The sequence below is a fragment of the Lissotriton vulgaris genome, chromosome 8, assembly GCF_964263255.1.
Source record: "Lissotriton vulgaris chromosome 8, aLisVul1.2, whole genome shotgun sequence".
NCBI classification, from domain to species: domain Eukaryota; kingdom Metazoa; phylum Chordata; class Amphibia; order Caudata; family Salamandridae; genus Lissotriton; species Lissotriton vulgaris.
The window spans coordinates 222,142,478-222,169,577 of record NC_141696.1 but is presented as its reverse complement, the minus strand read 5'-3'; the positions used below and the strand labels follow the sequence as shown (position 1 = coordinate 222,169,577).

The 27,100-nt window shown below is 46.9% G+C and overlaps 1 protein-coding gene across 2 annotated transcripts in view; it reads right to left on the bottom strand.

Annotated features, from left to right (window-relative positions):
• EVA1C (eva-1 homolog C) overlaps positions 1-27,100 on the bottom strand; it is a 401,925-nt gene that overhangs the window by 95,794 nt on the left and 279,031 nt on the right. The window contains exons 2-3 of one of the 2 annotated variants that reach the window (XM_086933993.1): positions 15,653-15,858; positions 12,039-12,162 (exon numbers count right to left, since the gene is read on the bottom strand). In XM_086933993.1, coding sequence (XP_086790119.1) covers positions 12,039-12,162; positions 15,653-15,858 — 330 coding nt within the window. The remainder of the gene's footprint in view (positions 1-12,038; positions 12,163-15,652; positions 15,859-27,100) is intronic. The other variant, XM_086933994.1, reaches the window with a different exon arrangement.

The following is a 27,100-nucleotide window of genomic DNA, read 5'->3' as shown; positions in this document are numbered from 1 at the left end:
AAATTTGCAAAATAATGGTAACAAATATCACGATGCTAGAAGCAAGAGAGTTTAGAAGAAAGTAAAGAGGTGAGACCCCTCCTCAAGAAACCCTCTGCAGACCACGGCAAGCTCCAGAATTACCTCTCATCTCACTGTTCCCATTTACAGCCAAAGTCCTGGAGAAGGCCATCAACCTCCAACTCACCGAAAACCTGGAAAGAAACAGCCTGCTTAACCCTTCCCAATCAGGTTACATAGCCAATCACAGCACTGTAGCAACCTTCATTGCCGCAACAGATGACATCTGCATCCTACTCGACAGAGGAGAATCAGCCGCCGTGATCCTGTTCCACCTCTCCACTGCCTTCAACACCATCTGCCACCACACACTCATTGATCGACTGTGTCAGATCGGAATCACAGACAACGCGCTCAGATGGATGGCATCCTTTCTCACGGGTCACACCCGGCAAACCCGTCGCCCCCCATCACCTCACAACCCAAGCAAGCCATCTGCATCATCCCTCAAGGCTCATCATTCAGCCCAACCCTCTTCAACATCGGCTGGACACCACTCGCATCAGATCTCAGGACATCAACATCATTTTCTACGCAGACGATACCCAGCTCGTCCTCTCGCTCTCAATGGACCTCTCCTCGATGAAAACAAACTTCTACAACTGCATGAAGAACATTGCAGCCTGGATGGAGAACAACTGCCTGAAGCTCAACAAGGACAAAACCGAAGTCTTGATCTTCGGCAGACACACTGCACTCTGGAACGACTCCTGGTGGCCATTGGAACTCGGACACATCCCTGCTCTGAAAGACCATGCCTACAACCTCTGCACCATCCTGGACAGCGATCTCTCAATGAAATATCAGGTCAATACCATTTCCTCAGCCTGTTTCCACACTTTCCGCATGCTCTGCAAAGTCTTCAAGTGGCTCCACAGCAGCACCAGGAAAATGGTGATGCAGGCCCCCATCACTAGCCAGCTGGACTGTGGCAACTCACTCTACATCAGCACCACCACCGAACTCCTGAAAAGACTCTAGACAAACCAGAACGCTGCAGCCAGACTGATCCTCAACCTACCTAAGAGGACCCACATCACCCAGCACCTGAAGGACCTCCACTGGCTCTCTATCCAGAAGAGATACCAATGTAAGCTTCTGATCCTTGCCTTCAAAGCCCTCCACTACCAAGGACCCGCTTACATGAACCGCCACCTGAATTTTCATCGACCTCCCAAGAACATTCGCCTCTGCTCACCTCACCCTCCCACAGATACCACTCATCCGCCGCTGCATCCCCAAAGGATGATCCTTCTACCACCTCACCGCCAAGTCCTGGAGCACCCTCCCTCTCTACCTCCACACCTCACCCTTGTTGACCCACTTCAGGAAGGGACTCAAGGCCTGGCTCTTAGTCTAAAACCCGCAGAACAGCGCCTGGATACTCTCTTGGATGATAAGTCGCACTATAGAATTACTGCTTGATTGATTGATTGAGATAACAAGGTATATTTGCTAATTCCATTTCTTACTGAATCTCCGCTAATATAAATTTGCATCAAAAGGGTCTGTTTGCCAAGGATGGGCAATCTTCAGCTCACACAGTCCAGGGCATTAGAGTCTAACTAAGTTATCAGCCACAGTGTACTTGGAATTGCAAATCTCTAAATGTGTCAGATAGAAGATGCTGTCCTATTTAAAATGTTCCTTTTCTGCAGGATAACAATGAGAGGGTTTCTTTGTGATTACTTATGCATCAGGTGAAGATTCTAATGAGAATTCCTAAAGTATGCATATAAAATAACACTAACCCTAATCATCAGCATCACAAATTGCTTGGAACGCCTGTGTCTACTCACACAAAGGATAGGCTGCACAAATTACTTTACATGCAGCTCTGAAAATAAGCCCAATGTAGGAATTCCAAATCAAGGCCTAATTTCCGACTTCTGCCTCCAAAAGAAAAGTGGTAAAAGGTACGTATTTAAAATTGTCCATTCACAAAAGGTCCTCTACCTCCTGGTAACAAATCAGTGGGTGGTGAACACCAGATTCCTGGTAATGTCGAGTTTAAAGATTAGTGTGAAACCCCAGTGGGAATACCCCAAGGCTGCAGGATCCCCTGGCATGATTGATCAATTAAATATATATCATAGCCAGCACAGACATATTAAACATATGGTGGCACTTGGGACACTAAGCGAAAAGCAGAGCCTGGCACCTCTAATGAGAGGGCTATGCGAGAAGGGAATCCAAAACAGGCTAGGGATGTGCAGTGACCCATTGGTTGTATATGCCATCAGACTCTTTAACCTGTCACTCACACTCCTCCAGTCCTTCCTCACCTCTTAAGGCCCCAGACTTGGTGGTATAGCTGAGGTTGGGGGCGGGGGGTGACGGTCCACCCCAGACAGCACTTTTTGGGGGGAGGTGGCGTGTGCAAGGTAAGTTTTCATTTTTTTTAAAATTGTATTCTCCCTCATCATTGCCTGTCGCCTCCCCCGCTTGTTGTCATCTGTCGCCTCCACCCCCCCTGCTGGCTCTTACTTGCACAGGCCATCACTGGGCAACAAACTCTGGGCCGCCCCGGGGTGGCAAAAGCTCTACCTACACCACTCCCCAGACTCATCCCATGCTTATCACAATTGATGTCTGGTCAGCAGTTTGACCATAGACCCAGCAGCAATGGATTGGGCGGAATTCACATTATAAACACCTATACAACTACGTTAACAGGATCGCTTTAAAATTGGTGAATGACAGGCACTAACATGGTTACCGATAGTCATTCCTCAGCCTCACTCTGGAAGCCTTTGCAGTTGGCATCAGTGGGATACATTACCTTGCAGCCTCCGGTAATACCTGCAAATTTGTGAATGGCGTAGAGCGGAAAGCACATCAGCGGTCGCAAAAGTGTATTCAACCCTTTTACGACCGCAAAAAACAAACGGTGGTGGTATGTACCAACGCAATATTGCGAGTTACAGACTCGCAACATAGTGTTTGAGACTTGCTATTAGGAGGGGGCGTGCCAAGGGCGTTCCCTCCTAATAGCGAGTCCAAATGGTGTGTACCATTGTTTTGTGACTGCATTTGCAGTCACAAAACACTCGCAGTTTACCACCTACTTCAAGTAGGTGATCAACCATTCGCAAACGGGAAGGGGTCCCCAAGGGACCCCTTCCCCTTTGTGAATGGGTGAGAAAATATTTTTAAGAGCAGGCAGTGGTCCCAAGGACCACTGCCTGCCCTTAAAAAATGAAACTGACAAGTTTCATTTTTCTTGCATCGGAAAACGGGATGCATTAAAAAAAAAAAAACCTGCTTTATGTAAAAAGCAGTCCCAGACATGGTGGTCTGCAGACCCCAGCAGGCCACCATCCCCGGGAGTGCTAGCCACTCCCAATGTGGTCGCAAATTGAGCTTGCCTCACGAATATTGAGGAGGCAGGAAATTTGCGACCCCAGTGGGAGTCGCTAACATTATCAATGACGCTGTTGTCCATTGCATTTTGCGAGTCACAAATTGCGAGTCGCAAAGCAACGCAATTTGAGAGTCGCAAAATGCAAGTGTCGTACATCTGGTCCCAGATGACTTAATAACTAGACTCTATTCCCATTCTGCCCCATTACTGGGTGGACAACTGTATTGCTATAGTTAAACATAAAGAAACCTGGTGACTGGCTAATGATAGCCGCTGTCTGTTTCCTGCCTCCTCTCCATTTTGTGGTTACTACCTTTAGTCATCTTTGGTGGGCTACTGAATTATTGCTCTGAATCCAATGACGTTTACCTGAAAGTATCACCCCGACAGCACTGCCCTGTATCTAAAGCCTTGCATTTATTTATTTATTTATTACTAGTGTGTAGCGCTATGTGTTGCCTTTCTGTAACTTCTGCACGCTAGCAGAAAGGGAGCATAGACAGACTTCTGAAGTCGGGGGAGGTGGGGTGAGCAACCATGTCTGAAATTCTACAGCACGGCTCTTCTTCCTTCAATCACAGTTGAAGGTCAGTCTGAAAAGTTTAATTTTCAGGAGTTTTCAGATCTTAATGTGGTTTGTTGAGGTGGAAGCATTCACGCGCCTCAACGTCTGCAACATAAATAAATACAATAACTGTGCAGGTGCATGTACACATGTAGAGTGCAGACACATAAAATGAGAAAGCGACACTGACCTGTATCCAAGTAATTGACGAACATTATATTATTGCAGTCCATAAGGACATTGCTTCTCCTTTGTGCCAATGAATCCATTTTATCTCCTTTGCCCTCAAGGCGCGGGTTGGTCTGCTCTGATTGAAGGTCTCATCATCAATAGAGCTGGGATCCAGGCTTGTGCACTGAGGCCGTGGGTGGCATGAAGTGAAAGTGAAGCCTCTCTAATTGTAACAAAATGGTTCCCAAGCCTCTTGAGTTTTCAAAAGCACTTGGGGCTTGTATCGCTTGAGAATGCCAGAGGCCACCGCCTCCTGCTTCACTCCCATTTGGGTGGAGAGACCTTCTTGAGATGCTTTGTTTGTGAAGAGCCAAATGGGAAAGCATGAAAACCCTGCCCACTTGCATCCTTGCTGTGCAGTTCAATCAACCACTGCAATCAAAACCAGCTGAGGCCTTGTACCCCTGGTGCTGTGAAGGCTGCACACTCTCTCTCATCACTTGAAAGAGCTTGGCTGGGCTCATTATTCCCTGTCTCCTAATTATCCAATTGCAGCTCAAGAAATGGGCAAATAACATGATCTTTCCAGGCTGACAGCTGGGCAGGCTTCAAAGCGACTGTAGAAATGGCGGAACTGCAGAGAGGATTTTAAGATTTGGTCTGTAGACACAGACACTTAGGGGCAGATTTACAATAACTGGTTCATCCCTGCATATCAGCAGGGATGCGGCAGTTATTGTGCACCGCAGGTCCGCCACCCTGGATGCGCCGGCACAGATGCGTCACGCATCTGTGCCGTAAAAGCGGCGCATTGCTGGAGTTGCGTCGCAAGCGCGACGCAGCTCCAACAATGCTCTGGGGGGCCCTATCTCCACAATGCTGCGTCAATCCTAACGCCTGCTTCAAGCAGGCGCAGGGGTTTGACGCACCATGGGCCCAAAAGTGACTGAGTGAAATCTTGTAGATTTCACTCAGCCACTTTTGGGAGGCGTTCCTGCGCCGGAATGCCCCCCCCCCCCCCTGCGATGGAACGCCTCCTTCTGGCGCAGGGCTTTACAACGTGACGCACCTGGGAGATGCGTCACGTTGTAAATACTCCGCACCATGACGCATCTTTTGCGCCGCCGCTGCGTCACAAAAGTGACGCAACGGTGGCATAAAAGAGTCGCAGGGGGCTTGTAAATCTGCCCCTAAGCCTTTAGAGAGCACTCTTTTAATGCCAGTGAGTGCAGAGGAGACGATTAGTCAGAAAGTGGATATATGTTTCTATTTATATTCGATATATTGGGGTGATCCCAACCTTCTATTTTTTTTATAAATTATTTAGTTATATACAGTTATGGTTAGGCATTTTTTGTTTTGCTCATAACTTTGGCACTGTCTGATGAATCTGCACAAAACTTTCCAACAAAATTAATTCAATTTATCGAATTAGACAAAATTTGACATTAAAAAAGAACTTTACCATGAGGAGTTCCTTTGCTTGGTTTTGTGTATATCAGTTCAGTAGTTTTTGAGAAATTAGCATTACAAACATATATTTAGAGGGCTTTGACGGTGTCAGAACTGTTTTGGGAGCCCCAGGGCACGCAGAGATTTGAAGGCTACAATCGCGGTGGCAGGCTTTTCAACACTTACTTTCCATGGCCTGAGTCACTCTGGTAGATGAAAACTGAACACCAGGCACACCTCAAGCAGTCAAAGGCATTTCTGTGAGGTAGTGTGCTGATAGAGACTGAAAATTCACATTGCACAATAAAATCAGTAATGACTGTCCAGCCCAGTGTTTTAGCTTTACGAAAAACGAAAAGCAGTGGCGGCTGGCACCACTCGCGGGTGGCGGAATGGGCGCGGGTGAGGGGAAAAGGGGGCGTGCTGGTCGCAATTAAAACATTTTTTAAAAACTACTTTCCCGCCGGGTCTTGCATCTCTGCTCTCCTGCGTAGGGCACAGGAACGGAAGCCCCCGGCACACAGGCTCCCCTGACCAATCACATCGCTGCAATGCAGCATTGTGACTAGTCTGAGTGCAGTGACATACCACACAGCCAGGTGCTGGAGGGGTGGGCATGTTCTCCACGCAGGCTGTAATGAAGCCTGCATGGAGAACAGGGAAATTGCGCATGACTGTTTTGGGTGGCCCGAGAGGGCCGGCTAAACAGTCATTGCGCACCTTGGAGGCCCCCCCGCCGCGCAAAGCTGTCGCAGCAGGAAGACAAAGTAAAATGATAATAACATTACATTATTATATATTTTTTTCCTTTCTTTTCCTGCTCCAAGGCAGTGGGGCAACACTCCTCCGTCTTAGCGGAGGTGCCGCTACTGATGAAAAGCACTGTATTACACCTGCTACATAATACAACAGAAATAAGTTTATGCTCGGGAACAATGGGTTTAAACAGGTGTTCTATTAGGTAAGGCAATAGCATTCTTTAAAGGCAAATTATAGGTTGAGGTTCACAGTAAGAATTGTGAAGTTTAGTATGTTTATTATAACCCTCAGGCCAGTCTCTGATCGGTACCCAGTTTCTTAGTGATTAGAACCCACAGTTTGTTTTAAGGTGCAGTGTCCCTGGGGCAGTGTTCATTTATTTTTTGCCTTCTCTGGTGCAGCAGGAGCCTCCTGTGAGGTCCTCGCTGAACCTGCTGTGTATGTGTAGCCCTGCCTTCTCTCTCGACAGGTGTTCCACAGATGCTATGGACATTCACTAGAGCAGCTGCAATTTCTGGTAAGGCAATATACCAGAAAGAGGGAAGAGGTAAGGCACAGCTGCCAGGTTGCCTGGCTCTGGACTACAGGGTTCACGGTTCGATCCCCGGCTCTGGCAACAGGTTAGCCCAGCACCATGTGACTCTGGGCAATAGCTTGCTTAATCTTCCCGACGGCCCTCAGCGCCGGGACACCTCAGTCGGAGGTGGGTGTGCGCTTTACAAATGCTGGCACTTACATTTCCATTTACAGACCCAAAGTAGACTGTTTCGAAGACAGACTATCCTCCAGCAAGCGTTTGCAGCTGTTCAGGTGATGGCCTTCCACCTCTCTGGAGACTGGTTGTCAGCATCACCGGCGCAGGTTCTCGAAGAGCTTGCCTCACACTGCCTTCTGATATCTGTTTAGTCAATGAGAAGTCCTGAAACCATTTGAGGGAATTTCAAGCCTTTTCTTACAGTCCTTTCCAGACAGTGAATGTTGATTTCATTGTCACTGTTCTGGAACTGATTTGAGGTAGTTCACTCAGTTTGTGTCTTCTCCCCAAATAGACTTTGGGGCAGATTTACAAGCAGATTGTGCCACTGGTGTGTCACTTTTTGTGACGCACTGGCGGCGCATTTTAGTGCCCCATATTTACAAGGACAGGAAAAGGCACCCTGCGTGACTTTTCCTGTTCTTGTAAATATAGCCCCTTTGCACGCAGCACTTTGCGTGAAAGGGGCGTTCCAGGGTTGTTGCTGCGGGTGCCAGAAACATTTCCAGATTTACGAGAAATCGTCAATCTGGAAATGCTTCTGAATGCTACGCGCCAGGTATAATGTATGTAAGGGGGGCGTATTGACGCAAGGAAGGGTCGTAGAAGTGACGCCGTGAAATCTATGAGATTTCACTGCGTCACTTTTATGACGCTGTTGCGTCAAAATCTTGCGCCTGCCTCACAGCAGGCATAAGACTGACGCAGGCCCTTTCACATGGGGCTTGCCCCATGTGAAAGGACGCATTGCTGGAGTCGCGTCACTTTTGTGACACACTCCAGAAATGTGTCACTTTTGCGCTTACAGATACGTCAGAAATACTGATGTATCTGTAACTCCTTGCGACATGATGCGTCATACATTACATTTGACGCATCAGGAATGTCGCAAGGAGTGTGCACTGAGAAGTGACGCATCGCTGCTTTCATGCAGCGATGCGTCATTTCTCATAAATGAGGCCCCTGAAATTCTCCAGTTATGGTAAGCTCCACGAACCATAGCTCGCACATATGCCATGCAAACCATAACTCACAGATCAATTGGAATTCGCTCCTTTGTGTGTAATAGTCTACCCTATGACCATATCCTATAGTTTGTTTTCAATGTTTGGTTTTTGTATTATGTGTTCTTATTAGACTTGTGAAACTACTTGTAAGTAAACTCTTTTGCACCCACTGAGTCTTCTCTGCACTGAATAACACTGCTTTTAAACACGTCATTTTATTTATTTTTTGGTAAATCTTTTTATTGAAATCGGAGTCGTATCCCAACAGCAATTCACGTTTTCCATAGTATTCATAGTTTAACAGTCCATAGGGTGTTATTTGCAATACCTGGCATTCACGTTTTAAATATCATCAACATTGACATCAGCATCCCACTCAGCCCACCGCCGCCCCTGTCCAGTTCTTTGTGGTGAGGGAGAGATACATATATGACCTTCATATGCATTCCAATTTCCACACTCTCGATCCCATTTGCGGGGACACCCCCTATTTATATAGACTGTTTTTTCTGCCAGCATACACCAGTCCATATCCTGCTTCCACTCCTCGAATGTTGGCATTTCCTGTACCCCACACCTGCGAGCGATATTCCGCCTCACGATGACCATTCCTAATGTTATCCATGTTTGTTCTACACTAGACAGGTCCCTTGCGTTCCATGTATTGAGGAGGGATGTATGACGTTACAACGCATACTTTTACAACGCATACCTTTACAACTTATTTTTTACAACGCAACATCCATTACAACGCATTCCATTACAACGCATGCCATTACAACGAATTTTTAAAAACTACCTTTACAACACATTCCATTACATCGCATACTACCTTTACAACGCATAACATTACAGTGCATTTAAGGTAAGTATTGGATAGTGTAGGGGTAAAAATTACTATTCTAACTCCAGGGGGTGCAACAGTAGGGTAAGTGTTGGATAGTGTAAGGGTACTATGTGTTGTAATGCTATGCGCTGTAATGGTATGCATTGTAATGACTGCGTTGTAATGACATGCGTTGTAGTGGTATGCGTTGTAGTGTCATGCGTTGTAATGGTTGCGTTGTAATGGTATGCATTGTAATGGATGTTGCATTGAAAAAGTTTCGTTGTAATGGTAGTACGTTGTAAAAGTAGCGTTGTAAAGGTTATTTCCCATTGAGGAGGCATAGTTTCGGCTGGGGTGACAATTCCTTACCACATACTTGTTGTGAAAACATGTCATTCTTGAATAACATCCTACTGAAACAAGGACAATTTGTGAATGCATAAAAAATTGAAAGTTATAGCAAACAGACAAGTTTTTCCCAATCGCACAGCCGAAATTGTGAATTTGTTTGTTTACTAGTGCCTACTGCGCCAGGGCTAGGCACTCTCCCAGTGAGCACGCATTATTGGATGATTATTATGGTTTAAAATGGCAAATATGGTTGAATTGAGCAGCAAGGTGTGCATCCAATCTCCCCTGATGTGTTGTTGAAACAGACACATTTACCAAATTTGTGGCCTAAAATAGGAAATAATGTATTTCTGCCTCCAAAAATATTGTTGCAAGTTATAGGGTTCATAACCCCAAAATGTACACATGTAAAATAATAAGAGAAACAGAGGAAGAAATAAATGTAAACAAAATTCTCAGAGGAGAGGGAAATAAAGCACACGTTTACCTGTTTTATCCATCTCAATAAATCATTTAATCCAATAACTTTAAATAATATAGATTTCAACATTGTTGAGCAACAGCCTTGAATATTAATTTGCTACCAAGAAAAACAAGCAGAATATGTTGAAAAAACGCAACTTCTTCCAATTCAACTCAGAAATTGAGTAGCACAAACATCACTAGAGTTGTTCATTGCCTTTAATTCAGTTATTCATCACCACCAACAATGGTAGACCATGCCAGGCCACCCATGAATGGGTGAGCGTTAAGTGCTGTCCTTCAAGACCTCGATGAGGCCCCTCCCTCCTACGCTAAGGCTCCTGTTGAGGCTTTGCAAACCACAGTACTCCAGGTCTCCCTACTTCAAACCCTCTCTTGAACTCTGGGCTCAACAGGCACATGTAGCAATTAGGCAGTGGCAGGGGGAAGAAAGGACATGCTTGTCCCTGTGAACATGGGTGGAGGTCTTGCAACAATGGGATAAAGAATAAACTGCCACAGAGAAGGAGAAAGATTCAATGGGACAAGTTCACACTTCACAACACTGCAGGGCCAACTGAGAACCCAGAGGAGCCCTGCAAATTTTGTAGGACCCCCCCCCCCCCCTTCGGAGAGGAGGAGCGGTGGATGGGGTGCAAGTGTGAAGCACTGCTGCTTTTGTTACAGCACTGCTGCAAAACCGTCCCCCAGTAACAAACAAACAGCTTCCACAGCTGCAAAACCAGCCGCTACCATCCAGCTTCCCAGGAAATGCCCAATGTCCGCTACACCCTGCAACACCGTCACCACAAAGCCAGTGATACCACAAAAGGACCAAGATTGAAATAGCAGAAGAACGTGCAACAAGGTTGAGTTAAACAGTAGTGAGAAGTATTCTTTCCAATTTCCTAAGTGTTTGTTTTTTCAAGAAGTACTCAAAGGTTTACATTACAAGTATAGTAGCCCGCCTAAGACGTGGTTTCTTACCAGTACTTGCTCGACGATAATATGGAGTTTAACGCCCACGGCTATTCGATACATTACCGTCTCTGCTGAGACGTACAACCAATATAAAACCGTAGGAAATATACACATACACACACAAGCAGACACAGAGCAATACCCTGCCTCCCTCTGTCTACCTGTACTGGGTCATCACTACAAATATGTACAGTGCTTAATTTGTGGAGGTGGTTGCATGAGGAAGCAACTGGCACTCTTTCGAAAGCACCAGTACTTATTTTTCATCATCAAACTTTGAATGACAGCAAACAGGAATAAGACAGAAAACAGAGATAGTTGGAAGGTGATAGAAAAGAAAGATAGGGTAAAAATGACAAAGGGAGAAATCACAGATTAAAAAGACCCTGCAAGAGGGAAGTAAGGAGACAGAAAGTGTAGGTGGTGGACGAAAGAAACATGAGGAGGAATCAAGACTCCACAGCCTTAGTATTCTGCAAATCTGGCATTCAGCAGCAATGGTGATGGCTACTATGTAAAACTTTGGTCCCGTGCACATTTTTTTCTTTTACAAATTAAGCACTAGGGCCAGTTTCACAAAGGTAAAGTTAGACCAAAAGTCTAACTTAGACTAAAAGTCCAACTTTACAACTTTTTGGTATTCACAAAAGTAAGTTACTTCTAGTAACTTTACTACTAGTAAATTTACTACTAGAAAAATGACCAGTAATAAAGTTACTAGTAGTAACTTACCTTTGTGAATACCGAAAAGCAGTAAACTTAGACTTTTGGTCTAAGTTAGACTTTTGGCCTAATTTTACCTTTGTGAATACCAAAAAGTAGTGAAGTTAGACTTTTGGTCTACGTTAGACTTTTGGTCTAATTTTACCTTTGTGAATACTGAAAAGTAGTGAAGTTAGACTTTTGGTCTACGTTAGTCTTTTGGTCTAATTTTACCTTTGTGAATACCAACAAATAGTAAAGTTAGACTTTTGGTTAAACTTTATCTTTGAGAATCGGGCCCTGAGTATGTTCGTGCATTGATGGTTCACACACCGTAAATTATCAGTCTGCACCTAAACAAACTTGTTTTCTATGCAAAAATCAGTACATCCCACCTCGCCTCGTGTTTTCGTGTTAAACCTTTAAGGGATCTTGGCATAGATATATTGAAAGATCACAAAAACAGGCAGATTTAAATAGACACGCATGAAATACACTAATGCTAGCTCTTCTGTATCAGGCACCGCACAATGCAAGGCATCAAATGCGCTTGGCAGGGGCAGGAGATTACCAGTACTTACTGGGCTTGCATTTAAAGGAGACAAGGAGGTACTTAGTGGTGCCTGGGCAGGGGTCGGGTCCAAAAACACGGCTATTGACAGGTACTTGGCAGGCTCGCAGGTTCTGGCACTCGTCCAGCATCTTCTAAAAGAAAAAGGATTATAGATGATCGCCTTGAAAGAGGGGCATTGGAGAGCAGCACACAGCACGTCTGAGTGAGCCAAAGAGCCTTCTTCATGCCCCCCAAAAACTGAAGACACATTACTTACTTCTCACAAGCATCTCGGTCCCATAGGTGATCAACAAACACAGTAAAATGGTTCTACACACATCAGAGAGGGTGTGTGTAAATCAATGCATCTGGGCTCCCAGTGACAGTACATTAATAGTGGCCCTATTCTTCCATAAAAAGAAGATAAAGTCACATGCAGCCACACTATTTCAGAAAAAGAATATAGTCTGGCATGAAGTTAATCTATTTCAGAACAAGAAGGTATTTGATATCTGTATTAGGCTGGTATTCTTAGGCTTGCTTTCAAAACTGTTTTTCGATGAGGTCAGTGACTTTGCTAAACTTTTGTAACTTAACTACATATTTTCTTTTTTTTTTTTCAATTATGTGTTTGGGCATCGAGTGCTTAATACTTTTAGCTTGACATCTAGTCGCAAGGAGCTGAGAGGACTGTCCATTAAATAAAATGGGCGTACTTGCTGTATCAATGTTTAATCTTGAAAGATGAAAGATGCATAGGCAGCATAGGGGGCCTCCTTTATAACAAAATGACGCAGTGTGGCACCGCAAGGCATTTTCTATGCTGAGCTGCGTAACTTTAAAAGCACGAGGATGCATTGTACTTACAACAATACGATGCATCCCTGTGCTTTTCCCTGTGTTGGTGCACAATTTGCTGCTGTGCACCAATGCACGCACACTTGCACCATGGTGCAGGGGGGCCTGCATTGTGGGGATGACTGTTGATATGCAGGACCCTTCCTGCACAAAAACAATTATTGATGGCGGCACGCATAGAAAGAAGAAAAAATGAGGGGAAATAAAAGTATTTCTCCTTGTTGCGCCTTCTTATGCCTTCCATGGGGCGGCGTAGGATTATGACTCATACCCAGGTTTACGAAACATTGTAAATCTGGGAATGTGGCAGAATCCATGGGTGTTGTGTAGGAACACCCAGAGCAACACCCATGGCACGCCCCTTTCACGTAAAGGGATGCATGAATAGGGGGCCGTATTTACAAGGCCATGAAAGCCACGCAGGGTGGCATTGCACGGACTTGGAATTATGACCAGCAGACTGCACTGCTGGGGCATCCAAAAAAGTGATGCACCAGCGGCGCAAGGGCCTTTCAACTAAGCCCCATGGAGAACAAAATCACACACTGGTACAAAGGAGCTTCAAGGACAGAGTGTACGTGTTCAACTGCTGAATACTGAGATAGTATCCACCATACACAGTACACAGTACACCTCTCAACTCACCCTCGCCGGAGGGTCTTATTTTCCAGGGAATAAAATTACTAATCTTACAAATCAAATATATCCTTTGACTTCAATGGCACCCTCTTTGCAAGCCCTGCATCACCTTTAATAACAAGCACTGGCCATGCCAATAAGTCTGGCTTTTAACTGAGAGTGCCTTTTCAGTCACTGGTGACTTGAGGCACTCAGGCCAAGATTTACAAAGAGTTCAAGCAACGCGGGCAGCAAGTAAAGTTGCTGTGCAGCGCTGCGTGAACGGGAGAGAGCAGAACTGTGCCAAACCCAATAAGAGGTGGTGCAGTTTTGCTCTTCCCCAGCTCTGGAACACTCTGGCAGCCATGCACAAATGCAGGCACCCTTGCGCCATAGCACAAGGGTGTCTGTGTTGCAGTAAGCATGGTTTTTGTGCAGGAAGAAACACCTTCCTACACAAAAAATATACTTTAAAAGAATTTTCTCTTTGTATGGGCATTGCAGAATACAGCACACGTGCGAAGTAGAAAAGAAACAAGGAGAAATACAAATATTTCCTCTTGTTATGCTTGGCTAAGGCAGGCGTAAGATTTTGGCATATATCCCTGTCTACAACCCTTAGTAGATAGGGATTTGCATCAAATCCCATGGATGGTCGCATAGGAATGCTCTTGCACCAACCGTGGAAATCCCACTTGAGGCAAAGTCATGCACAAATTACTTTTGGTTAGAAATCAATCCAAATCATGATTTAGCGTTAGCTTGTAAATACCAACCTAGACGTTGCATTGCATCTGCTTCAAACAAGTAATGCAAACCCGAAGCACATTCTTTGTATAGCTTGGCCCCAGTACCTCATCATACAAGCGCCCTGTCACTCATTATGTCACTCATTCATTCAAACACTGACTCATTCTTGCATTCATCCACTGATCCATGTAAAATATAACACACACAAACAACAAGCAAATACAAAATGATTTAAAGAATAAAAGTATATAAAGAAAAAAACATTGACAAAGCCAATTGGACCAACCGACACTACCTATTGGCTTTGTCAATGTTTTAGCCATGTTGTACAGCTGAGCCTGACCAAAAGATTTTTTTTTTAAGTACTGAGATGTGGACAGTGCTAACTGCTTCATAGCGCTTTTTTCCATTCATGGTAGGAGGGGACAGGGTGGGCCAGGACGAAACAAGGAGGGGGAGGCAACACAGAAAAAGGATGGGAAAAAAAGCTCTACGCCACAGCCAACAGTGTCCATGCCATATATCTTCATTTGTTATGATGGGCTCAACACAGACAATAGAGGGAGAGCGGAAGGGTGGATAGGTCAAGTAACATGGGCAACAACGGAAGGAGAGATGGTGGGTAAGTAACATGGGCAACAACGGAAGGAGGTGTGTGGGGCAAACAACACGGACAACAGTTAAGGAGGGGGCAAGCAACATGGTCAACAATGGAATGGAAGGGGCGGTCAACATGGGAATACAACAGAAGTAGGGAGTTCATGTGGGGCCAAGCAACATGGGCAATAATGGAAGGGGGGAGGAAGGCTGGGGAAAGCAACACGGAAAACAACAGAGTGACAGAGGGTGGATGGCAGCAAGTAGAACAGACAAAAATGGAGGACGAGTGGGCGCAAATAAAATGAACAACATCAGAGGGAAGAGGGTGGGTGGGGGAAAGCAACATGGCCACCAATGGAATGAGGGGGTGGAGCAAGGAGCACCAACAAAGGGAGGGTTGGTGGGGGTAAGAAGAAGAATAGCATAGGGAGACGAAGTACACAAGACAGCCAGCTGAAAAACAGACACTATGGTACAATGCTTGAACACAAAGAAAAAAGTAGTGTCTACAAGAATGATCATCACTGGAAGGACACAAGTAATGCATCCATGCTCCAGGGGAGGGACACTTACACAAAGTGGAAGAAAGCAGTCTGCAGCTGACCAATAAAAGCAAGGAAATAAGAGGTACAATGAAGCAAACCAATGGTAATGAATAGGCGGTCTCCAAGCCCACTGATAGAAAACAAAAAGCTGTCAAAAATGAAGAATTTGAGCCCGGTAGTGAAATGAGAAGTGTAAAGGACTCTGAAGGAATAATATATATGTATATATATAGCAGGTTGCATTTGCTAGATATGTCACTTCATGAAATACCTGTAAAGTGGTTTCTGCGAAGCAATCCACTCGTCCTTCCTCCATGTCTTCCGGCTCTGACGTAGAACACATGTGGTAATTCTGAAGTCTGTGTCCGTAAAAAGCTGATTGAATACTTATTGTTGAATGACGAGGACACTGCAAGCTTATTTGGTCCCCGTCACAAGCATACACTGTGTGATTTCGTAGAAGTTTAGCCAGGTAATCTGCAAGAAAGATACCACATTACTTGCACTGCAAAATTGAGGTAGGAATATACAAACATCAAAGGGATACAATGTTGGTTACAGAATCTGAGTACCATATGCAAATGATGGGTGGTTAGCTTCTGCTCTTTAGATAATAATTTAATGCAGGTAAAGCAACAGGACAAAATAAACCCCGATGTAAAGAAAACATGCCACAGAGTGACTTCAAAAGATTAGCTGTCTCACATGGCACAAGCTGTGAAAGGTATTGTAACTGAGTGTACTGTTTATGGTCAAGGCCGGACTGGCCATACCAGGCATCGCGTGTTTCCCCGGTAGGCTGGAAGGGGGGGGCATTTTGTTACAGGTGGATGGTTTTACACCACTGCAACAGTTTTAAAAGCACTGTAGAGTTCTTTGTATATCCAAAAGTGTTCAGGCAACAATGAAAGTGCCAAGATAACTCAGGTAATTAATGTACCTGCTGGTGAGAGATCGGGTTTTGTCTAGTGGCAGTTTTGACTCATCTAAGGTAGCACAGAGGGGTAATATGCCTGCCGCAAAGAGTGTGTACTACGTAGATCACAGAACAGCATTTTATGTGAGTAGTTCAGTGGGTTAATGCTTTTGTCACAAAAATCCTTTGGCTACTGTGCAGTTCAAAAATTACAATCGTAATGTAGGTTAGAAAGTTATGTTTTTGGTCTCATTTTTCATTATCCTAAGTTTTCTAAAAAAGGGTTTGTTGGGTAGAAATAAATTCTTATTAGTAAAGTCAATCCTAACCACTATGTTATGCTCTTTATCCTGAGTTTATGCTTCCCCAGACCAAGCACTATTTAAAAATGCCTACCAAAATGGATGATATGTGAATCCTACACCTTGTAGTCCCCTTTGTCTTATGTAACATTTTCTGTACACTCATTTACACACGTATGATTCATTGTCTCTGAATGTGTTTGTGATGTTAAATGCTCCGACACCCTACACTTGTATGGTGAGGCGCTATAAAACAAATGAAATGCATGTGAGAGGGGGGCTATGGAGAGATGAGAGGCACTGATGAAGGGTGATAGTGGGGGAATCATTGAAGAGCCCCAACAAAGACAATCCTATCCTGGTGCACTGTAAGGTCATCACGAACTATGCTTTAAAAACTAATACCATTGAATATATAATGAGAAATGTGTTGCAGATTGCACCATTTTTGCCAATCCTTCCCCAGTTTGTCTTGGGGAAGACCCCCCTACCACCAGCCCCCTTGTAGTGGATAGGCTCGCTCGCTGCGCTCAATCACTATGCAGCGTATGGGGGCTGTTCTGACAAACTTTGCCAGAGCTGCTTTGGGTTCCCAGTTCGGCCCTCCACTGGTCAGTGTGATCATGCTTCTTTGGTTAGTGGGGGAGCGCACAGCCGAGGGTGTTCTTCTTGAGACACTTAGAGCAATCATGAGAGATGGGTGGCGTGTATGAGACAGCATGCGCTCCTGCTAGATTTTTTACTTGGACCATAGTTGCTTATTTCTACTACAGAGATGAGTACCTTGAACTACCATTACAAATGCGCCATTACATCTAACTACTACTAGTTATCCATAACGCAAATGACAACACTAACTTTAAGTCTAATACTAGCTCTTGCCCTACGCCTATCCATTACCCTAACCCCAGTCTATCATGAAATATAACTCTGGCCTTTACTATAATCCCAAATGTAACCATGACCCTTGCATGAGCCTTTATTTTTATTTTGGTTAACTTAGACAGTGTAATTTATTCCTAGTTGTGGAATTTTCAATGTGTTGCCTCCCTTTAAAGTCAAGGTAGAAGATTCAAGGTAGTGGGAGTGTAACTGAAAGTTACTAGATGCAACCTTTAACCAAAACCCTCACAAAACTAAGCTGGTATCATAGGGGGGAAAGGGTCATGAGGAGATCTGGATTAGTCCTGATTGATCAAAGCTGTTACCTGATCGCTAGTAACTGGAGGAAATTCAGTAAATGCTGGGGAGCGAGAAGTTAGCAGGTCATTTGGTTCTCATGCCGCAGACCTAGGCATAATTTCAAAAGTGGAGTAATTAAGCTCCACTTTATTTTAAAAATTCAAGGATAAGGTATTGCAGAAAGCTTGAGAATGGTCCTTTACAGCTTTGTCAGAAAGTGTGGTCAGTGTGGTTACCACCTGAAACAGTTTCTTGGTGGAATGTTTAGCCTCCTCAATTAATTTAGAATAATTAGTGGCATACAGTGTTTAGGCTATTACCCTTGGTATGAGTAAGGCCTTTAACATGTAATATTAAGCAATGAGTGTGTGGGGGTAGTAGGGTATGTTGAATCGGATATTCAGTAGGTAATTTATCATATACGTGCACTCATATTGTAAATAGATTTCCATAAAGGAACCAAATATGCCGAAAATTTGAATATCATATGCAAGTGGTCATATTGACATACATATATCAGAGACAGACAAGGTGGAGACCGCATTAAGAGGTGCAGATGAAATGGTGCCTTGAAGAGGGTCTTTCTAAGTTATACAGATGTGGTCCAATGCTTATTTAAAACTTTTAGACATGTTTTAGCACTTCAAAGGATTTAAGATTGTCTGTGATTATTTGGCCATTGCTATCAGTCCTGTGAGTTGCTCTGTCTATGTTAAGATTGTCTTGGTGCTGTCTGGAATTACGGCATCATTGTGTGGTTTGTGCTGTGATGGTCCATCTTAGTACTGCACAGGCTAGTCTTCCAACTATAGCTGGACATCACCCACTTACTGCCAAATCTCAGAAGGAGTGCAGAGGAGAATGAAACCTTTTTGCCACTTGTAACCAACAACTCTCACCAGATGCCAGATTAGGTAACACTGCACCAGCGCAGTTTAACATAGCCCCTGATTCACAAAGGTAAACTTAGACATTAGATCTAAACTTAGACCAAACATCTAAGCTTACAAATTGGGAATTCACAAAGGGCATTTACGAGTACTATCTTTATGTACGCACTCGGGTGGAGATCCGACCAAACGTCTAAGTTTACCTTTGTGAATCGGGCCTTCAGTGAGCAAGATCTGACAAACTGACTCTTGAACCCCCAGCAACCGTGTGCTCAAGTCAGCCATAGGAGAAAAACACTCCTCATAGGTCACCTTGGCTCCCAAATACACAATGAACAGGACATCTCATGGCTGGATACCACTATGGGTAACATGTAGGACTTCCTTAGAAGCGAGTACAGCGGCTCCAACTCACACTCAACAGAGCAGCCAATGGGATTCCTCACCAGTGATGCTATGAAGTACCGAAAATCGTTGCTCTTGCTGCAACAAACAATATTTCATAGGATGTACATGTGTAAATAAGCATGTCTAAGTAAGAAAGATCTTAAAACAGATTGTCTGCTGTGAAATTATTAAAATATGAATGCAGATGATTGAGCTTTTGCTGTAGTGAATTATAAACCACATTAAAAATCACATTTGCTTCTGAAAAAGCAATTTTGCCTTGTATCCTCTAACCCTGAAAAACATAATTGTAAGCAAAAACCGTTCCAGTAAGACTCAATGTAATTTAGCAGTGTCCTTCTAATTGCAGGTATGAGGCATTTTTGATGCTTTATGTCATTCGTGACATTGTGAAATCAAGATTTTTCCAAAAAATGGGGATATTGTCCTATGTGATGAGTGAGCTGGATGTGAGAGAGGTTATTCACTCTGAGGGCAGGAGCTGCTGGTAATGCAGACCAATCAGGATCACCAGCAGTGCTTAGTTTGTAAAGAAAAGCCATAAGTGCTGGGGCCCTGGTCAGGAGGCCACCACAGTTTGCAGCACACATTGTCACTGTATGTACACAACTACTAACCATTGCACTGCTACAAGTGTGACAATTCAGACTGCTCGAGGCCGCCAAAGCTTTAAAGAATGGCTTGGGTGGCAGGTATTAGCCGTTTTTAATGTATAATGAATTAACAAACAACTGTTTTTCTGTTCATCTTTAAATTACACAAACAGCGTCAGTACCAGAAACGGAGTTGCGGAGTACCAGAAACCACCTGCTCAAATTAAGCGCTGATCCTCAGTAGGACATGTAACACTTAGCTTCTCCTTCTCTTTAGTCTTTCCTTTACTGGGACAACACATAAAGCCTGTAGCATCGTAGAACCTGCCCCAAAGACCACGTGAATTCTAAGACAGACAATTGAACCACCTTGTGAAGGTGCTTAGAGGGCACTCAAAATTCGCCACTGGGACATCAGCAGCATGGTGGTGGTAGTGCACAAGAGGTCAAGCTAACCAAATATAGGGCCATATTATCAAGCAAGGGCGATACATTATCGCCGCTTTTATCGGCAGAAACTGCCGCTAAAGCTGCGATAATGGGCTTGATAATAGGCCCTTGTGAATTCCCATAGCTGCCCAGGTTCTGGTGTTAACCTGGGCTGCTATGGGAATTCACAAGGGCCTATTATCAAGCCAATTATCGCCGCTTTATCTGCAGTTTCCTGCCGATAAAAGCAGCGATAATGTATCGCTCTTGTTTGATAATATGGCCCATAGTTTCGATCAAAAACTTAAATCCAAGAACTGACATTTTACAGATTCATGACTGAAATTGCGGCTTGGACCAGCTCAGTGTTCAGGAATGTTTCCTTTACCTGAGATATGTTGATATATGTATGAATTTTTAGAAGACCTATTTCTCTCCATTAATCTGAAACTAAGGTCCCAGTTTTTCAATTTTCAGGTTGCTAGACAGACAGCAATGTCCTGATGAAACCCGCAGCTTCACTACATAGGGCTAAAAAGTCAACATAATCTCAGAGGTTTCTGCTGTGAATGTATGTCTAACTTTGATTCATATGCTGTGTATTGAACCAGTAACATTTACATCATTTTTGACACCCTGAGCTTTTGCTCATGTGTAAATATTCATGCAATGAGCACCTTAAGTACAACTGTGCAATTTGCACTAGATTGTATTTCATACAGATTTATGATTTTGAAATTATATAATCTGTTGAAATATCAACAGTGGCCCAGTGGTGAATTAATTGTTTTACTAGTAGACGTAAGTACAAGTGATTCCTTTAAGTGTGTCCAAGTTGACACTCACAGAACCATTGTCTGTGTTTGTGTCTGTGTCTGTGTCTTACTTACCGACCCGGGTTCCGTACTGGGTGTATGGGTCCGCCCTGTATGTTTATACCTATGGAGTAACTGATCAATAGCTTGCAACCCCAATTACTTTGATATTCACCACAATGAATCACAATTAGTTGTGAATGACCAGTTCACACTCCTTCCTAATTGCGATTCAGTATGGGCAAGTTTTGGGAGGGAAATGTACCCTGCATGGCAAAAGGGCATGAGTGACTCAACTGCACTTGAAAATGGCATCCTGATTTTTGTTGGGCCAGTCAGCACGTTAACCTAATATGTGTACTGAGGCCTAGGTCTGTCCATGGTGATTCCAAAGTCCAGAACCTGTGATCAAGAGGAACACACCACAAATGCCCTCAATGCTGACATGGGTCTACTGCTCATGGGTTATAGACATGAAATACTGCTGGCAGCACAATGATTTTTGTGAATTGATAGATCTAAGCAGGTCTTTTTTTCAGGGGAGTGCAGCCTACTGGCCCTACTCATGCTAAGTGCTGCCCAATGTGACAGGCATATGCTGAGGCTGACCTCCTGAATGTGCTGCACATGCATGTATGTTTGGTGTGGTTGTCGGCAGCACTCTATGTTGTGATGTGAGCCTGGCAGCCGTGACGAGTGGGACAGTGCCCGGTTTGGACATTGCACAAGACGAGGGAGGGATACAGCTTCCCCAGACAGTAGAAGTGTATTGCCTGTAATCCTTGAGCTGAAGGCAGGAGACAAAGACACTGAAATGAGGGAAGATGGAGAAAGGGCTGCCCTTAGACAATCTAACCTTTTTAGCAAGGGGTTGAGGATTAGTCCTTTTGGAGCATTGACATTTGGTGCATAGAAAAGGACAGGGGTTGAGGCAGACGATTCTGTTATTAAGGGTTAGCATGTTTACAGCCAGCACTTTTGTCTTTCCCCATTGCCACTTCAGGAAGATTAATGTCAACCAAGTACAGAGCCTTCACACTTCATTGTCCACTTATTTTGGATACTTGTGCTTGGAGCCAGCATCATTACTACCTGCTGTGAGAGGTATCACCTTGCATATAGGCTGAGTCTACACTGCAGTCAGAAAATTACATTTGAAAGGGAAACACTCAAGCTAGCTTCAGAGCCTTAGACAGTGGATCCAGTTCACCTGTCAGAACAAGCATTGGAAATGCAATAGGTCTCGCATTAGAAAAGTTGGAGTTATTGGTATTGTAAATGACATATGTTATTTATTTGTTGGTTTTTAAAATTGCTAAATTGATGGCTTTGTCATTTACAATGCCAATAGTTATAACTTTTGCGAATGTGACACCTATAGCATTTGGAATGCAACATATTTTGTATTTACGTGACTTAGATGGCAGCTCTTGTCGTTAGGCCACATCTCTAGAGAGCAGGAGAGTGCAGCAGGGGAGAGAAGCACAGCAATGCAATAGGTCTTGCATTAGGAAAGTTTGAGCTATTGGTATTGTAAAGGACACATTTTTTATTTATGTGCTTGTTTTAAAAATAGCAAATTGATAGCTTTGTTATTTACAATACCAATAGTTTTATCTTTTGCAAATGTGACACCTATTGTAACACAATATGTGTTGTGAGGGTGAGTGAGGGTGAGGGTGAGGGGTTGAGGGTGAGGTGTTGAGGGTGAGTGAGGGTGAGGTGTTGAGGGTGAGTGAGGGTGAGGTGTTGAGGGTGAGTGAGGCTGAGTGAGGGTGAGGGGTTAAGGGGGAGGGGTCGAGGGTGAGGGGTTGAGGGTGAGGGAGGGTGAGGGGTTGAGGGTGAGGGAGGGTGAGGGGTTGAGGGTGAGTGAGGGTGAGGTGTTGAGGGTGAGTGAGGGTGAGGGTGGGTGAGGGGTTGAGAGTGAGTGAGGGTGAGTGAGGGTGAGGTGAGGTGTTGAGGGTGGGTGAGGGTGAGGGTGAGGCTGGGGGGTTGAGGTTGAGTGAGGGTGAGTGAGAGTGAGGGTGAGTGAGGTGTTGAGGGTGAGGTGTTGAGGGTGAGGTGTTGAGGGTGAGTGAGGGTGAGGTGTTGAGGGTGAGGTGTTGAGGGTGAGAGAGGGTGAGGGTGAGTGAGGGTGAGGGGTTGAGAGTGAGTGAGGGTGAGTGAGGGTGAGGTGTTGAGGGTGAGTGAGGGTGAGGGTGAGGGTGAGGGTGAGGCTGAGGGGTTGAGGGTGAGTGAGGGTGAGTGAGGGTGAGGGGTTGAGGGTGAGTGAGGGTGAGGTGTTGAGGGTGAGAGGGTGAGGGTGAGTGAGGGTGAGTGAGGGTGAGTGAGTGAGGGTGAGTGAGTGAGGGTGAGTGAGGGTGAGTGAGGGTGAGTGAGGGTGAGTGATGGTGAGGGTGAGGGGTTGAGGGTGAGTGAGGGTGAGTGAGGGTGAGGTGTTGAGGGTGAGTGAGGGTGAGGGGTTGAGGGTGAGTGAGGATGAGGGTGAGTGAGGATGAGGGGTTGAGGGTGGGTGAGGGTGAGGGTGAGTGAGGGTGGGTGAGGGTGAGGGTGAGTGAGGGTGAGTGAGGGTGAGTGAGGGTGAGGGTGAATGTGAGTGAGGGTGAGTGAGGGTGAGTGAGGGTGAGTGAGGGTGAGGGTGAGTGAGGGTGAGTGAGGGTGAATGTGAGTGAGGGTGAGTGAGGGTGAGGATGAGGGGTTGAGGGTGAGTGAGGGTGAGGGGTTGAGGGTGAGTGAGGGTGAGGGGTTGAGGGTGAGTGAGGGTGAGTGAGGGTGAGTGAGGGTGAGGGTGAGTGAGGATGAGGGGTTGAGGGTGGGTGAGGGTGAGTGAGGTTGAGGGTGAGTGAGGTTGAGGGTGAGTGAGGGTGAGGGTGAGTGAGGGTGAGGGTGAGTGAGGGTGAGTGAGGGTGAGTGTGAGTGAGGGTGAGTGAGGGTGAGGATGAGGGGTTGAGGGTGAGTGAGGGTTGGGGGTTGAGGGTGAGTGAGGGTGAGGGGTTGAGGGTGGGTGAGGGTGAGTTAGGGTGAGGGGTTGAGGGTGGGTGAGGGTGAGTGAGGGTGAGGTGTTGAGGGTGAGTGAGGGTGAGTTAGAGTGAGGGTGAGTGAGGGGTTGAGGGTGAGGTGTTGAGGGTGCGTGAGGGTGAGGCATTGAGGGTGAGTGAGGGTGAGGTGTTGAGGGTGAGTGAGGGTGAGGGTGAGTGAGGGTGAGGGCGAGTGAGGGTGAGTGAGGGTGAGTGAGTGATGGTGTGGGTGAGGGGTTGAGGGTGAGTGAGGGTGAGGGGGTTGAGGGTGAGTGAGGGTGAGGGGTTGAGGGTGAGTGAGGGTGAGGGTGACTGAGGGTGAGGGTGACTGAGGGTGAGGGATTGAGGGTGAGGGGTTGAGGGTGAGGGGTTGAGGGTGAGGGGTTGAGGGTGAGTGAGGGTGAGGGGTTGAGGGTGAGTGAGGGTGAGGGGTTGAGGGTGAGTGAGGGTGAGGGTGAGTGAGGATGAGGGGTTGAGGGTGGGTGAGGGTGAGTGAGGTTGAGGGTGAGTGAGGGTGAGTGAGGGTGAGGGTGAGTGAGGGTGAGGGTGAGTGAGGGTGAGTGAGGGTGTGTGAGGGCGAGTGAGGGCGAGTGAGGGTGAGTGAGGGTGAGTGAGGGTGAGTGATGGTGTGGGTGAGGGGTTGAGGGTGAGTGAGGGTGAGGGGTTGAGGGTGAGTGAGGGTGAGGGTGAGTGAGGGTAAGGTATTGAGGGTGAGGGGTTGAGGTTGGGTGAGGGTGAGGGTGAGTGAGGGTGAGGTATTGAGGGGTTGAGGTTGAGTGAGGGTGAGGGTGAGGGTGAGGGGTTGAGGGTGAGTGAGGGTGAGGGGTTGAGGGTGAGTGAGGGTGAGTGAGGATGAGGGGTTGAGGGTGGGTGAGGGTGAGTGAGGTTGAGGGTGAGTGAGGGTGAGGGTGAGTGAGGGTGAGGGTGAGTGTGAGTGAGGGTGAGTGAGGGTGAGGGGTTGAGGGTGAGTGAGGGTGAGGGGTTGAGGGTGAGTGAGGGTGAGTGAGGGTGAGGGGTTGAGGGTGAGTGAGGGTGAGGGTGAGTTAGGGTGAGGGGTTGAGGGTGGGTGAGGGTGAGTGAGGGTGAGGGGTTGAGGGTGAGTGAGGGTGAGTGAGGGGTTGAGGGTGAGTGAGGGTGAGGGTGAGGGGTTGAGGGTGAGTGAGGGTGAGGGGTTGAGGGTGAGTGAGGGTGAGTGAGGGTGAGGGTGAGTGAGGGTGAGTGGTTGAGGGTGAGTGAGGGTGAGGGTGAGGGTGAGTGAGGGTGAGTGCGGGTGAGTGAGGGTGAGGGTGAGTGAGGGTGAGGGTGAGGTGTTGAGGGTGAGTGAGGGTGAGTGAGGGTGAGGGGTTGAGGGTGAGTGAGGGTGAGGTGTTGAGGGTGAGTGAGGGTGAGTGAGGGTGAGGGTGAGGTGTTGAGGGTGAGTGAGGGTGGGTGAGTGAGGGTGAGTGAGGGTGAGGGGTTGAGGGTGAGTGAGGGTGAGTGAGGGTGAGGGTGAGTGAGGGTGAGGGGGTGAGGGGTTGAGGGTGAGTGAGGGTGAGTGAGGGTGGGTGAGGGTGAGGGGTTGAAGGTGAGTGAGGGTGAGGTGTTGAGGGTGAGTGAGGGTGAGTGAGGGTGAGGGTGAGGTGTTGAGGGTGAGTGAAGGTGGGTGAGGGTGAGTGAGGGTGAGTGAGGGTGAGGGGTTGAGGGTGAGTGAGGGTGAGGGTGAGTGAGGGTGAGGGGTTGAGGGTGAGGGGCTGAGTGTGAGTGAGGGTGAGGGGTTGAGGGTGAGTGAGGGTGAGTGAGGGTGAGGGGTTGAGGGTGAGTGAGGGTGAGAGGTTGAGGGTGAGTGAGGGTGAGGGGTTGAGGGTGATAGAGGGTGAGAGTGAGGGTGAGTGAGGAATTGAGGGTGAGGGGTTGAGGGTGAGTGAGGGTGAGGGGTTGAGGGTGAGTGAGGGTGAGGTGTTGAGGGTGAGGGTGGGTGAGCGTGAGGGTGAGCGTGAGGTTGAGTGAGGTGTTGAGGGTGAGGAGTTGAGGGTGAGTGAGGGTGAGGGGTTGAGGGTGAGTGAGGGTGAGGGGTTGAGGGTGAGTGAGGGTGAGGGGTTGAGGGTGAGTGAGGGTGAGGTGTTGAGGGTGAGTGAGGGTGAGGGTGGGTGAGCGTGAGGGAGGGGTTGAGGTGAGGTGTTGAGGGTGAGTGAGGGTGTGGGTGAGGGGTTGAGGGTGAGGGGTTGAGGGTGTGTGAGGGTGAGTGAGGGTGGGTGAGGGTGAGGGGTTGAGGGTGAGTGAGGGTGAGGTGTTGAGGGTAAGTGAGGGTGAGTGAGGGTGAGGGTGAGGTGTTGAGGGTGAGTGAGGGTGGGTGAGTGAGGGTGAGTGAGGGTGAGGGGTTGAGGGTGAGTGAGGGTGAGGGTGAGGGTGAGTGAGGGTGAGGGGTTGAGGGTGAGGGGCTGAGGGTGAGTGAGGGTGAGGGGTTGAGGGTGAGTGAGGGTGAGGGGTTGAGGGTGAGTGAGGGTGAGAGGTTGAGGGTGAGGGGTTGAGGGTGATAGAGGATGAGTGAGAGTGAGGGTGAGTGAGGGGTTGAGGGTGAGGGGTTGAGGGTGAGTGAGGGTGAGGGGTTGAGGGTGAGTGAGGGTGAGGGTGGGTGAGCGTGAGGGTGAGCGTGGGGGTGAGTGAGGTGTTGAGGGTGAGGAGTTGAGGGTGAGTGAGGGTGAGGGGTTGAGGGTGAGTGAGGGTGAGGGTGAGGTGTTGAGGGTGAGTGAGGGTGGGTGAGGGTGAGTGAGGGTGAGGGGTTGAGGGTGAGTGAGGGTGAGGGTGAGGGTGAGGGTGAGGGGTTGAGGGTGAGGGGCTGAGGGTGAGGGGTTGAGGGTGAGTGAGGGTGAGTGAGGGTGAGGGGTTGAGGGTGAGTGAGGGTGAGAGGTTGAGGGTGAGTGAGGGTGAGGGGTTGAGGGTGATAGAGGATGAGTGAGAGTGAGGGTGAGTGAGGGGTTGTGGGTGAGTGAGGGTGAGGGGTTGAGGGTGAGTGAGGGTGAGGTGTTGAGGGTGAGGGTGGGTGAGCGTGAGGGTGAGCGTGAGGGTGAGTGAGGTGTTGAGGGTGAGGAGTTGAGGGTGAGTGAGGGTGAGGGGTTGAGGGTGAGTGAGGGTGAGGGTGAGGGGTTGAGGGTGAGTGAGGGTGAGGGGTTGAGGGTGAGTGAGGGTGA